Source organism: Lissotriton vulgaris, chromosome 12 (genome assembly GCF_964263255.1).
Source record: "Lissotriton vulgaris chromosome 12, aLisVul1.2, whole genome shotgun sequence".
In the NCBI taxonomy this organism is placed as follows: Eukaryota; Metazoa; Chordata; class Amphibia; order Caudata; family Salamandridae; genus Lissotriton; species Lissotriton vulgaris.
This window is the reverse complement of record NC_141700.1, coordinates 596,419,137-596,433,182: the sequence shown is the minus strand read 5'-3', so window position 1 is coordinate 596,433,182 and position 14,046 is coordinate 596,419,137. Positions and strand designations below refer to the sequence as shown.

At 42.5% G+C, this 14,046-nt stretch overlaps 1 protein-coding gene across 3 annotated transcripts in view; it reads left to right on the top strand.

Annotated features, from left to right (window-relative positions):
* LOC147677801 (ATP-binding cassette sub-family C member 12-like) overlaps positions 1-14,046 on the top strand; it is a 954,180-nt gene that overhangs the window by 697,446 nt on the left and 242,688 nt on the right. For all 3 annotated transcript variants that reach the window (XM_086945451.1, XM_086945452.1, XM_086945453.1), the window contains exon 25: positions 12,458-12,547. In XM_086945451.1, the coding sequence (XP_086801577.1) occupies positions 12,458-12,547 (90 nt within the window). The remainder of the gene's footprint in view (positions 1-12,457; positions 12,548-14,046) is intronic.

Sequence of the window (14,046 nt, the reverse complement as noted above, 5' to 3'; positions counted from 1 at the left end):
GGAAGCGTGGGTGGCTGAGGTCCATGCGGTCGCTCAAGAGTCGAGGGCTGCGGGGAGGCAAAGGGGAGAGATAAGAGCGGGGTTTAGTTAAGGGTGCCGGGTGGAGGGAACGAAGCGTCTTAGGTTCAGTTGTATTACCTGATCGTCGAATGAATCTGATCAGCGGGCGGGACGTACGGCGCCTATGAGGAAAAAAAAGTAGCGGGGGTAAGAGAAAGCCGGTGGCGTGAGAGACCATTAAGTTGCATCGTAAGGAGATCGCACGGGGTGTGCGTGTTCTGGGCGTACCTGTGTGAATCAGGGCGGCGGAAGGCAATTGGGGCTCTTCTGGTTGTGGACTGCTAGCAGTTAATGCTGAAGCTAACTGAGCAGGTTCGAAGTCTCAATCTAAATCAAGAAGCCGAAGGCCGGAGGCGGGGTCGAGTCAGCAGAGGAGGCGGGGTAGGGGGCGTGTCACGATGTTACCGAGGTAACACTGGCAAACAGGAAGTGGCGCGGTAGAAGAAAAGGATTAGGGTGTGTCAGATTGTTGTCAGGGCAACAATGACAAACAGGAAGCAACAGGGTCTGTACAGGGGAGGGCTTAACAGCAGGACGGAGCCTGATTAGCTGGAACAGCCGATTGGGAAAGGGGGTGACACTTGGTGTGGAATGCAAAACAAGGTTACACAAGATGTAATGTTGGTAAACCGAGGCAATATAAAGGCACTATCCACTTCAAATTTCACATTATTTGCAATGACGGGGTCGGTCAATTATGAGCACGAGGTAGGGTGTATTTACAAGGGATTGGAGCCCAGTTGGGTATTAGGTCTGAAACCAGTGGGTTATTTAACATCATAGTATATTGGTAAGAGGAGGTAATATTTACACAGCAATGGAGGTTACATATAATTGAAGTCCAGCTGGGCATATGGTCTGAAACCGGAGGGTTATGTACATAAAAAATATGTTAGTGGGCGGTCGAAGGGAGTAGACTTTAAACAGTAATGGTGTTAGTCCATTCATCAAGAGTGTTTAACCCATGGTTGACCGAGTCAACCCGTGAGATCCATTTGCATTCAGCTCTATTTCGTAGAGTGGCCATGTTCCCCCCTCTGATGGGTAGTGTGGGTTTTTCAATGACCATCCATCTAAGATCTGTGTCGGCATGTGATTTTTCCAGGAAATGCGTGACCAAAGGAGCAGTAAGTACTTTGCAGTTAATTCTGCTCTTGTGTTGAATTATCCGTTGTTTGACCATTTGGGTGGTTTGGCCAATATAGATTAGGTCACACGGGCAACGGATAGCATAGATGACATTTTGCGTTTTACAGTTCGAGTGGTGGGAGAGTTGATGGATGTGTCCATTGTAGATGAATTCTTTGGTGTTGGTTGTCAGCTCACAGACACTGCAAGATTGGCATCTAAAATGTCCGATCACTGGGTTCAAGCCCCAAGCAGCTGTGATAGTGTGTTTTTCGGTTGTGGGGGTTGGCCAGGTAATCGCATGTACAAGATGGTTGGCGATGTTGGTGCCTCTCTGGTATGAAAATAGAGGTGGTGCGTGGAATTGTTCATCAAAGCGTAGCACAGGCCAATTTTTCTTGATTATTTTAGCAACTTTGTTGCTGTCCGGGCTGAAGACGGAGACACAGGGGATTCTGGTCATTGGTTTTTTGTTGTTATTAGGCATCAGTAGATCCTTGCGGTGATTGTACCACGCCCGTTTCTTTGCTCTCGTGACCAAGCGTCGTGGGTAGCCTCTGTTGATGAGTTTAGTGACCAAAATTTCTGCCTCCCTGAAATAGTCTTTACGCCATTTACAATTGCGGCGGATTCGCAAGAACTGGCCAAAGGGAAGTCCATCGCATAGGCCTCTTGGGTGGTTACTTGAATAATGTAACAGGGTGTTACGTTCCGTCGGTTTACGGAAAAGGGATGTTCCAAGGGCACCCTCTTCTGCATGGATAGTGACATCAAGGAAAAAACCATTGCAGGAGGAGATGGCGACGGGTCAGTTGAAGGGGGAGAAGCAGCAGCAGGGATGGGCACTGGCAAGTCATATATTTCTTACAGTTAGTATGCTCACTATCTATTGCCATTGCATCACTCGTCGTGATGAAAAATGAGAATGAGATTAACTCCCTTAGCTTTACCATCCACTGCTGTGGTTAAGTTATGAATGGGGCCTTGTCTATCTTCAATGCAGCAAAATCTCACATAATGAGCTTTGATGGCTTGAGGGAGACATGAATGAAAGAAAGGTAGCTTAAAAGAAAGGAAATGGTAAGTGAATGAAAGTGTGGGAGGGCCAATGTTGGCATATGCCACATTTAAGCATGCAATACCAATATGGAGTACCTCAGAACATATATCTTGGTTTCTCATAACAAATTAATTTACACTTGGTCTGATATTTCCCTTTTGAATTGAACCGTGACTGAATAAGCAAAAGATGAAGCGATGATCAGTGTAGTGGCCTCTTCATAATATATAAAAAAGCTCTACCCTACCTGTCTAATCCCTCTACCCTACACACTGCAGTAGAGAAAATCAAGTTTCCTTTCCTTGGCTACTGCCCAGCAAATTAATTTGTTAGAAATATGTGGTGGTGGGCGAGGCCACGGAGCAAAGAGGAACTAAGTGCATGATTTGATATCAAGTTTGGCATATGGGCTACACAGTGATGAACGTGCCAAATACAATCTATATAATCTGTTCCTTTACCTGTTGTGCAGTCCATTAGATTAATTTTCATCAACTTCTACTTACGATAGACAAGATAATTATTAGTATCCACATTTCACATATGAGGTGTGTGACTGGCATAGTATCGTATGTGTTATTCATAAGCCTCTTTGGAGACAGGGTAGAAAGAGAAATGCATTTGGCAAAGAGCAGGTCCACTGGAATTAAAAATAGATAATTGTCAACTACAGTTGCAGACAGTAGCAAACTAACAGAGGCACAGGCTAGCAATGAGCATGGCTACATCACTTTAGTACCACACACAATTTATACTCAATATAGAGCATAATGTCATACTCATCAATGAGAAGTATTTTATTTTTCAACTCAAAGGGTCTGACTGTAGAAAAAAATCCAATCCCTCTTTTTTAATCCTGTGATGTTATTCTCTGCTTTTTACTTTTCTGCCACACAGTCTGTGTGTTTGGCAACATGTATGGGTAAAGGAAAACATAAAATTGGCCTTATTCTTCTCCTAATCATAATCACATCAATTAAATTCCAATGGTCCTAGGGGAACAGCAATGTACTGCTACGGTGCCACCCAATTATTTAAAACAACTGTTTGCAGAGAGCATTATTTAGACTTTGTCATTTTTTTTCTCACTATAGTTGCTCATGCTGGTCCGGCAGAACCACCTGACAGGCAGGAGAGAGCAGCTGTTTGCAGCGGCAAAGGCTAGAGTGTGCCCCCCAGTAATACCGGCAACTGGTGGCCCTGGAAGGGCAGGAGGAAGAAATAAACGCGCAGCTGCAGGGACCCAGTGAAGCCGGTCCCTGTCAGCCTCCAGCCTCTCGGCCATACCATCGCCGCGCAGCTGCCAGCCAGCTGCTGCCACGCCCCATCAGAATGGCAACAGGCCATTGCTGCACCACATTCTGCAGTGGCTGGACATCATGGAGGGCAAGCTCACCTTGATGGAGGAGAGGATGGACCATATCCGGACCGACATTCGTAATGCCCTCTTTCAGCCCTCTTTTAGCCATTTTAAAAAAAATGTGTTTTTGTTGGAGGGATTTATTGTTTGTTGGGGCTGGCCGGAAAGGGTGGGAAGGGAGTTAGGATTGGGACTGGGACTGGGACTGGAGAAACTTTCTTGAACATTTTGAGTTTTGTGGCTTGGGTAAGTTTTATTTGGGAGAGGGGTGGGCATATGGTTTTCGTGGGGAAGGTGGGTTGCTTTGTATAGAAATAAAGGAGGAAACTATTTTTATAATCTACATTTATGCCTGAAGTATTTTATTTTACTTTTACTTTGCACTGCTGCCTTCAAGCTGTTTTGCGCAGCTTGTTTATGTGCGTGTAACTTAAGAGATAGCGTAAAACCTAGCTATAGAGTCTAGGTTTATACTTCTCTAACTATCTTGACTATTATAGAAATGCTGCCATGATAACCTATGTTGTGTCGAAGTTCGGAACTATCTAGATAAAAAACAGTAGCAGTTAATTTATTTCTTACTAAGTTAAATTACATCCATACTTGTTGTCTTACCTGAATATACATGCAGCAATAACAGGGGAGGCATCACACTTCACAAGCGAAGTCCGACTTCCAGTTCCACACAGGTGAGCTCCAACTGTTGGATTGATCTGAATGATTGATTGATTATCCATTGTATGCAACTAATTCGAAGTAGAATGACTGAATAAGAGGGTTATATATTTATCAAAGATTTAAAAAGAATTGACACAACCTGGGTACTACGTGCTGACACATAGAGAATGCCTGATTGTGCTAAAATAGAAAAAATAGCAATACTAATGAGTTTTGCTTAATGTGGAACTAGCAGTATTATTTGTGAAATCTCAAAGTTATCAAAAATGGACTCAAAGTCTAGAGTTGACAACCTTGGGTTAGGCGTTCACGGTTAGGCAACACAAGGCATGAATGATGATGCTGATGACTGATGTTCTTCATTCTGTAACTAAAAAAATGGATCATTTTTAATGTTTGAGTTAGTAATGGGCTGGTGTGGGATACTGCTTAGCAGATTCTACAGTAAGTTGGTGTGTTGCAGCGATTCTGCTCATACACTGAACTGTGCACAGAGACCCAGGACCTCAGTGAATTGTAGTGTATCAAAAAACTCACCTCAGTACCTAGAACCCCTACCCGACTAGCATCAGTGTCTCATTAGCTCTCCGTCCTATAGCAAAGTTACCAATGATTAGACATCCCAGCACATGAGACTTAGGATACTCTCAGGAATGGTGGGAATCAAGAACACTCTTTCGTTTTTATTCTCATACCAGTCCACAACATGAGTAATTAGAGACATAGAAAAGTTTAAAATGTTTATTTTAACAACGTGCTCTAATATGCAGTATTTTTGCTAACATAGGCAGGCATATGATTAAAAATAATACAATCAGCATTGTTACAATTCTATAAAACACAAAAGGAGAAATCATATTATAATGATAGTGGAAACAGGTCCTATAGTGCCTTGTGTACCACCCTCCCCTGCTAGGAACTCTTAGGCTTGAAGGGGGAACCCCATACATCCAAGATAGGCAGAAGTGAATCCCATCAGGATCAGCAAAGCTCTCTCTCTCTGGAAAAGGATTTTCTCCAAGTGCCCTAATCATGCATGCAGTGCAATATTAAAGGCACTAGAATTTCAGTTAGCTGCAGCTGTGTGCATGTTGTGTCTAGATCATGGGTCGATCAGCCCAAATAACAGCTAACATTGTTATGGTAACCTTGGAGGCTTCTGCACTCACTGTGCAGACTAAGGTCACGATGTAAGACTAGGGATGTTGAAAACAAGCCGTTCTCCTGTGAAGAAATTCATGCAGACTAACTTACAACAACAGTTACATGCAGTGTTGTGTGTAAAAGCCGCAAAAAAGTCAAAATGGCATTTAAACTTCAAATAAGCCTATGCTAACGTAGCAATATGTGCAACCAGGGCTCTGCCTTCACCACAGGTGTTGCTTTCATAACATCTGCTTTACCAAGTGTGTTCCATTGATGGTGTAATTTAAGCCAGCCTCAATAAATCACACAGCTTGGGGGAAGAGGGTTAGGGGTTGATGAATGGATGAGTAATGGGATTTGGGGAAAGGTTTGACAAAGACAAACACAACAACACTAGGCCAACATTCATCTGGGCAAGAAGCAGCAGCACATTAGTCGCCATCAATGTGTTGGAAGGAAATAAAGGATTGAGTATGACTGAGTACTACAGATTCATGCATTACAAACAGTCCTTCTGCCCCAAGACCCAATTTACTATATATCTAAATGTTCTGTCTTCTAGGTTAGGGAGTGAACCCACCCACTCACTTCTCTTAGTTAATATGTTGAAAGAAAAGTAATAGTGTATTGCAAAATTGGGTGGTGCATTCTCCTCAGGAATGTCCACTCTTTGAGGCCTGTCTGCACTAGTCTGGAAGTTAAGCAGGAGTGTTGTTGAGCTCAGCTAACTTTCACTGTCCATTTGTTAAGGAGACTAGAAGAAGGTTTGTGGATTGTAAAAGAGAAAGAGTATTTAGAGTCAAGAAGAAGGACAGTAGGAAGGTAAGATTCATGAGGAGTGCATCAAGAAAACTCAGATGCAGTGCCAAAAAAACAAAAGGGGGACTCAGAGTATCACTTTTTCTACAAGTCCAACACACACAGAAACACACATACACACACACAGACTGACATTTCACAAATGCACTTCTCTCTATTCCATACAGCTGAGTACAAGGCCTCAGACTCTTATTTTACCTTTGAACTCAAGTCGATAGTGTACTTGATAACGTCCTGCTTCTAGCTATTGGTGAGGTAGTCCTGCAGCTCCAAGTCCCACCCTGAGTTCCTACATGATACTCCTCCAATTCTGACTCTGAGTAACGCCATCCTAGACCAGTCATGATCATCATCATGAATCACAATGACCTGAGCAAGATAGACATGGAGTGCAGTGCACTGCTGTTGAGGAACAAGTAGAGAATTAAAAAGAATTGCAGTATTTTGCTTATGTTTTTGTTTGATAACTAAAGTGACTATTCTGGTATTTGAAGAACCAAAAAAAAGAGAACACCCCTGCAATTAATTAAATCTGGCTAAGTGTGAAATGGCTGATCATCACCTACAGGGGAATAAATGAGCGCCCTTCACTCAAGCTCCAAACAATGCTAATCAATAAATATCTCAAGAAATTTCCTTTAGTACAGTTCAACACACACCCTCCCTCAGTTTCTGCCACCAGCTGGATCATCAATCAACATAAATCATCACTCACGCAATCAGATAGGCATTCAATCATCTTTGATACAGTCAACACATTGTAATTTGGTCTTGGCAGGCAGTCTTGTAGAATATTAATTAATTTTATGGCCAGTCCTTCTAGTGCAAAGTGATGCAAAAAGGAATAGGCATTAGGCAATAGACATTTGAGGCAGGCTGGCATTGTCCCCTATGTCATGAAGGAATAGTGGAGGCTTCTTCAATGCACACTGCTTCAACTGCAACCCGGCAATATATATGTGACTAATAAAAAAGGTGGAGCAGCATAAATATGACACAAACATAATAATGTTCTTCTAGTTAATATTTTTTTATTTTTTTCAAAGAAAGAAGTATAATGAGAACATTTTAAAGGTGCTATGTGGGCACTGGCATACTTAGTTTGGGAAGTAGAGTTCGTCCTCAAACTCAGGTGGTTCACTCAAAAGTTGGTCAGCTAACACATTTGATTCAATGTCAGACCAATCTCCCTCGCCCTCCTCTGGTGCTGCTGTTTCAGGAATGGTGTAATTGTGTGGTATAAAATGTTGGTTCATTTTATTCATAGTCAATCTCTCCACATTTTGAGGTGAGAGACTGGTCCTTCTCACTGTGGCGACCATACCAGCTGCACTGAATATACGTTCAGCAGATACACTGGTGACAGGACACGTCAGCTACTTTATTGCCAGCCTGCTGAGCTCTGGCCATTGGCGCTTCTTTCCATACAATACATCATTGAATTCTGATCCACATGGATCATCCAGATACTCCTGGAGCATCCTGTGGATAGTCGTTGGTGCTGCTACTTGATCTACCAGTTTTGCCATCCCCTCTGCACTGGACTTGAGCCCTGCCAATTGAAACCAATGCAATGCAGACATTGGGTCCAGGACTTCTTTTGCTGTTGTTGCCTGTTTTTTGGTTGATGGCATTGTTTGCTGCTATGAGACAAGACTGCCCTCTCTGGAATTTGAAGGCGGCACCCCAGAACTGTGGGGTGGGACTCAAAGTTCCAGCCAATCTTCTTCCAAGTCTCCAGCTTGCTCTAAAATCCACCACTTATATTTTAAAATATCCTCCTTGGAAAAGGGAATGAAGGTGGGCAGAAGTGTTTTGTACTATGGATCAAGTAGTATGGCACATATGTACTCTTTAGACTGGATTATGTCATGTTGCAGCCTTATATTCAAAGCAAAGCGCAGGACTGTGCTTTCATCAAAGGCATGTGCTTCTGTGTTTTCATTCACACCTGCAGAAGAGTACATATTAGAGCCAACAACTTTAGATGAAGTCAAGTAAACTATAGATGGCTTTGCCAATGTGCAACATTCCGTCCATCACCTTGTGTGTTTTGCTGTTCGCCCTATGTGGGAAGGGTATGCCCAGACGTGGGTCCTGTGCTCACTACGCCACTGGAGTCAAGCTATCCTGGCTGATGATGACTGATAGCCAGAAACCGGTCCTAGGATGCTTGATTCTGGTCCAGGGAAGACATGGCTTGGCAGTTCAGGCTGGACTGTTCCCATGAGGCACAGGGTCAAGACTGACTAGCATATGGCCATGTCTGAACTGGGGTGGTGTGGTGAGCTAAATAACAATGGATTAAACCGAGATCTGTGACTGGGGGTGAATGTTTTGCCAATGTGCAACATTCTGTCCATCACCTTGTGTGTTTTGCTGTTCACACTGTGTAGGAAGTGTATGCCCAGACGTGGGTCCTGTGCTCACTACGCCAATGTCAAGCTATCCTGTCTGATGACGGCTGATAGCCAGAAACCGGTCCTAGGATGCTTTATTCCGGTCCAGGGAAGACACGGCTTGGCAGTTTGGGCTGGACTGTTCCCATGTGGCACAGGGTCAAGACTGATTTGCATATGGCCATGTCTGAAATTGGGTGGCGTGGCGAGCAAAATAACGATGGATTAAACCCAGATCTGTGACTGGGGGTGAATGTTTTGCCAATGTGCAACATTCCATCCATCACATTGTGTGTTTTGCTTGCTAATGGAAAGGCACCTGTTTTTTCACCAACATGTATAAGTCATTCAAGGAGTGTCTAGCTCTTCAACTATTGGGAGATTTATCAAAAGTTATTTGAGGGGGTATCTACTACCCACTAATCTAGAGGTTACCATCTCCTTAGTCTAAAACCAGGTAAGGACCCCAGTGACACTAAATCATACAGGCTGTTGTCCTTGTTAAATTTAGATGATAAAATACTCACCCCAGTCCTAGCAAACAAACTGAATCTGTTGATGTCCAGCTTTGAGCAGTCGGACTTTATCCCCGGCAGAATTACATTCAGCAACCTATGCATGTTATTTATCGCTGCTAGTGTTACATTCAACAACCTATGCATGTTTTTTGCACTTGTACACCATATTCTTCATTAAATTCAGGTGGCCTTTATGCATCATGATGCTGAAAAGGCATTTAATGCACTCAAATGGCCTTTCTTGCTGTCAGTCCTATGTAGGATGGGTCATAGAAATTACTTAGTAAAGATGGTCCTATTTCTTCATACTGATCCTGTGCTTGAGTACTCATCAATGACTACACTTTGGCATTTTTTTGACTAGGCAGGGGTGTCTCCTCTCCCCACTTCTTTTTGCTGTTGCTATAGAGCCACTTGTCTGCCTACACTGTGAACATCATAACATTAGGGACATATCTTATGTCTTTATGTGCTGACAATACTGTATTATTCTTCAAGATTACCAATGAAAACCTTACACCATTCATAGGGGATCTAATATGATGTGGCTGCTTCTCTGACCTATGCAATAATTGGAGTAAGTCTGATGTGTTTCTCCTGAGTAACTCTACTAGAAAACCCAACAGTGAGATCCCCCAGGTCGGCAGGACTGGTCGTTCTGCTACCTAGGCATCACTTTTAGCAGGAACCACCAACAAATTCTTAGGTATAACTTCCGACCAGTGGTGGATAGGTTGGCTGTGCAGGTCGGGTGGTGGATCTGGCTCCCTCTTTTAATGGCTGCCCCTGTTGCTCCCTAGATTTCTGTTTCTCTTTAACAACATCCCAATCCCGCCTGGAGTGCACTTCATTGGCAGACTGCTTTTGGTGCTTACTTGGCTGGGGGCAGTGATTCTTGTGACTGTGCTGGGTGAGGCTAACTCAACCATATGATGGGATGGGCTCTCAGTAACGCAGCTTGAAAGACACTTTTTCAATGTGCAATCCCACTTTGCTATATACTAGCTTAACCTGCAATGCAGGGCCCAATATTTGCCAGTTAAGAGGGACCAGGTTGACACTGGGTTGCTTGTAACCATTCCCACTACCAGGCAGCTAGGCCTGGCAGATTCACAGAAAACATTAAGTGCTGGTATTGAGTGATATTGTCTATAGCTAAGATATGTTTCAGAGGTTTGGCATACACCCTGAGTTGCCTACTTCTGATAACCCACCTCTGCCCCGATTGATGGACAGACTGGTGAAACTCACTCTTGCTCATCTAGGTCTATTACAGCTTGGTCTGCTCTTCCTAGACGGGTTACAAGCATGTTCCTAAACTTGGTGTAACAAATCCTTAGATCTATTCGCCTATTATGGGCCTAGATAATCTGCCATGACTAGCTGGGATTCTTATTCCTCTGAGCCTGAGAACTTTGCCCTGTTGATGCAAATGTTCCTGGCCCCCACTATGAGAGGCTGGGTCTCAAACCAATATACATTTTATGGCAAATATTTCCCCCTTCCAGACCACAGCCTTAGGAACTGAGTGTGACCCTATTGCCTAAGAAATAGAGGTACTGCTTTGAGCAAATGAAATAAGTGTCAATAAGTTACAGTCACTTCTACTTTCAGAACAGATTATACTATACACCCAAACTGTTGCACTATATAGATCCTTCATGTTCTTGAAGTTGTTCTAGGTGTTTGACTGTCCCAGTGGATTTGTTTACATCTAGCCTGGAGCTGCTCACCTGTTTGTGGCTTTCGGGCAGATGGGGTACAGACTAATAATGACATAACCTCCACTAGTGTGGGCTCCACAGCTTTGATGTTATTGTTGGGATACTTTGGGGACATCCCATGCGCAGACAGGTGAAATGTTTCTCTTTCAACATTACATGGAGAGTGGCCAGATCATGGATGAGGGGTCTCACTTCAAAGTTAATTGGCTCAAAGATGTTATATTGTGTGTTATATTGTGTTCATGAAAATGCTGAGAACAATGCTTCCCTACAGCCCCAGGCTGCATGTTTAAGAGATATATAAGGCCCTTTTAAAAAGTATATGTTACATAAAAGAAAATGCCTGAGGACCCAGCAGTTGGTGATGATGTTTAGTCAATTTTGTATGTTCCTCACAGTATTAGATGCATCTGTAATGATTGGGGAGATGCCAGTTATTTAAGATTTGTTTTTTAATCCTGTTAGTATTTCGCAGATGTTTGTTACACATACAGTCTAATTTCATGATTCCCCAACCCACTGAGTGAATAGCAAGTCTCTGCGAACTGAGCACATTCTTTTGCACTGCATGTCAAACATATAGGGGATTGGTGACGTAATCATCACATTTTTGAAGATTCTAGTGATACAATGATGGTGGATGTAACCAAATTGCCTAAAGGATAGGTTGTCCGTAAAGATTCTAGGGTGTTTGATATTGTGTTTCAGTAGTATGTTTCTTGCAATCAGATTTGTGCAGATTTTACTTGATACTGGATTACCCTAGTAAAAACATGTTAAGCTCTAGGAATGTTTTGTGTTCTTGATAAATAATGGTCTTCTTTGAACTTCAGGTTAGTGCTTTGGCAGTTGAGGTAGCTTTGAAAGGACATTAACATGTGAAGAGAAGAGATCTGGACTATGAAAATATTGTCAAGTTCCACGTTGTCAAGTGTTGTCATTGTGGATTGTGTTCAGTGAGGCAGTGTGCTCTCGAGATTCTGCTGCATATAGGTCTTTCTTTTTAAGAAAGGTTACTACACCAAGCCAGTGGTTCAATGATCAGTGAATTCTTGGTACTAGGGCAGTATCCACTTACTTATCCATTATTTTCCTTTACAAAAGGCAAAGCTCTGCAAGAATATTTAGTGCAGGTTTTTAAAGGAAAAAGGGACAACTTGTCTTGCAGGCAGGTAAGTATAATTTAACTTACAGACACCAGGAAAAAGGAATATAATATCAACAAACATTATCATTTACTAAGTCATGTCATATTTTATTACTGTATTATAAACTTAAAGCACAGTCATTTAATAGCACTTACTGTGATTATAGCAAAATATAGAACATTTTTATTGCTAGACCAACATTGATGGAATAAATAAATTCATTAAAATAAATATGGAAAGTGGTAGAAGTTACTCTTGCAATCATGCTTTATGTTTTAGACTTATGCTACTGATGTCATAACTCATGTCAAGAAACATTGATGAAATACAGGTCATTTCTAAATTAGTGTGCATGTGAATTAATGCTAATTACTAATACACTTACATCTATGGCTCAACTTTTGCTATCTCTCTTAGTTTGCTGGACTACTGCAGATATGTGTAAGAATGGCAACAGAAACAGAATCGAGGTTTACATCCGTGGAACAAATCTTGGATTATATATTGGTGGGTATTGTCATTTATCTCAAATTTGAATTGTGCTGTGTTTTGTATGAAAAACCTTTAAAACAGTTAATATGTTAGCACAGAAAATGGGTTACTGCCACATATGAATAAATAAGTTTCAAAGTCTGATCGACAATCAATCAAAGTATAAAGAATTTGAAAGTAGGAGATATGTGTATTCTGATGTCTACTTTGCATCCTCAGCACATACTAGGGCCCGATTCCGATCTCGATAGGAAAGCCCTCCGTACGACTCAGATGCGGAGGGCTTTCCAAGCGAGACGTGCTCCAGGAGTCTGAACGAGCGAGTACGATGCTGCTGTATGCTTACGGACTCGATTTGTTCAGACTCCCATTGAACTCTATGGGAGCCCGTATACAGATGCGTACACATGCTCCCTTAGCAGAAAAGGGGTGGGTGGGGAACAGCGTACACCCTGCGGTGGGCACCCCATAGTGCCCACCACACTGTGCATGCTAGGATCGAGGGGACCGATTGGCACACCCAGGTGACAGATTCAGAGGGCACCAGGTAAAGGGGGCCCTGCTATGGCTCCCCGAAGTATGCTTTGGACAACCGCGAACCGGCTGTCTAAATCATGCATCGTAGTCGCTCGGTTGGAATATGGCTCACTAGCGCGGCACGATTAAGCTACGAATGAAATGTACGGACACGTTTGTGTCCCGGAAACGATTTGGTCGGTACATACCCGATCTTCGCAACGTACTCGGTCGTTCAGATCTGTGTATGATTCGGTTGTAAACAAGGGTTACAAATGCGATCTGGGAAAGACAAATCTGATTTGGAGGCCTTCTAAATGACACCAGAATTGGGTCCTTAATCTTAGGACTATCCCTCACTACAGATTGAGATCAGAGAAATCTTATAACATTCTGTGATAGATTTTTGTCTTTGGTATTGCATTGTGGTCTTGCAATTCTGCTCAACTTTGTGAAATAAAGCACATACATGTTGCCTCTTAAACTGGATACTTTCAGTTCACATACTTTTCCAGCCCTGCAAGTGTCATAAGGCCTGGGGGCTGCCAGGAAAGGCTGCTAAAGAATCTGCAGGGGGTACACAGCATACATCAGAGCCTACGTTACAAAATAAATTAAACTTTATTCTAAACTAAAGGATGCAATTCCCACAGCATACTAGATTAGTCAGAGATGCATTATGAATGTGAATGAGATAGCTAAGCTTTCCAAAGTGTGTTTAACTACTGATCTTCCTGACAAACTTTGATCCTGGTATCCACCAATTAAAATATACAATGCTTTACAAAAGTTTGAAGCAAAGACTGAATGGCCTCTTAAAAAATATCCTAAAAAAGTAAACCCTTCATTAATGCATTATTGGCTGGCCACTACCAGAAGAGCAGTGTGTGATTATTTCTTTTACGGAATGCCACTAGCTGACGTCTAGTATTCCTTGATATGTAAGAGTATTCATTAACCACAAAAAGAAACCAATGGGTCTATAGATTCTGCTGTTG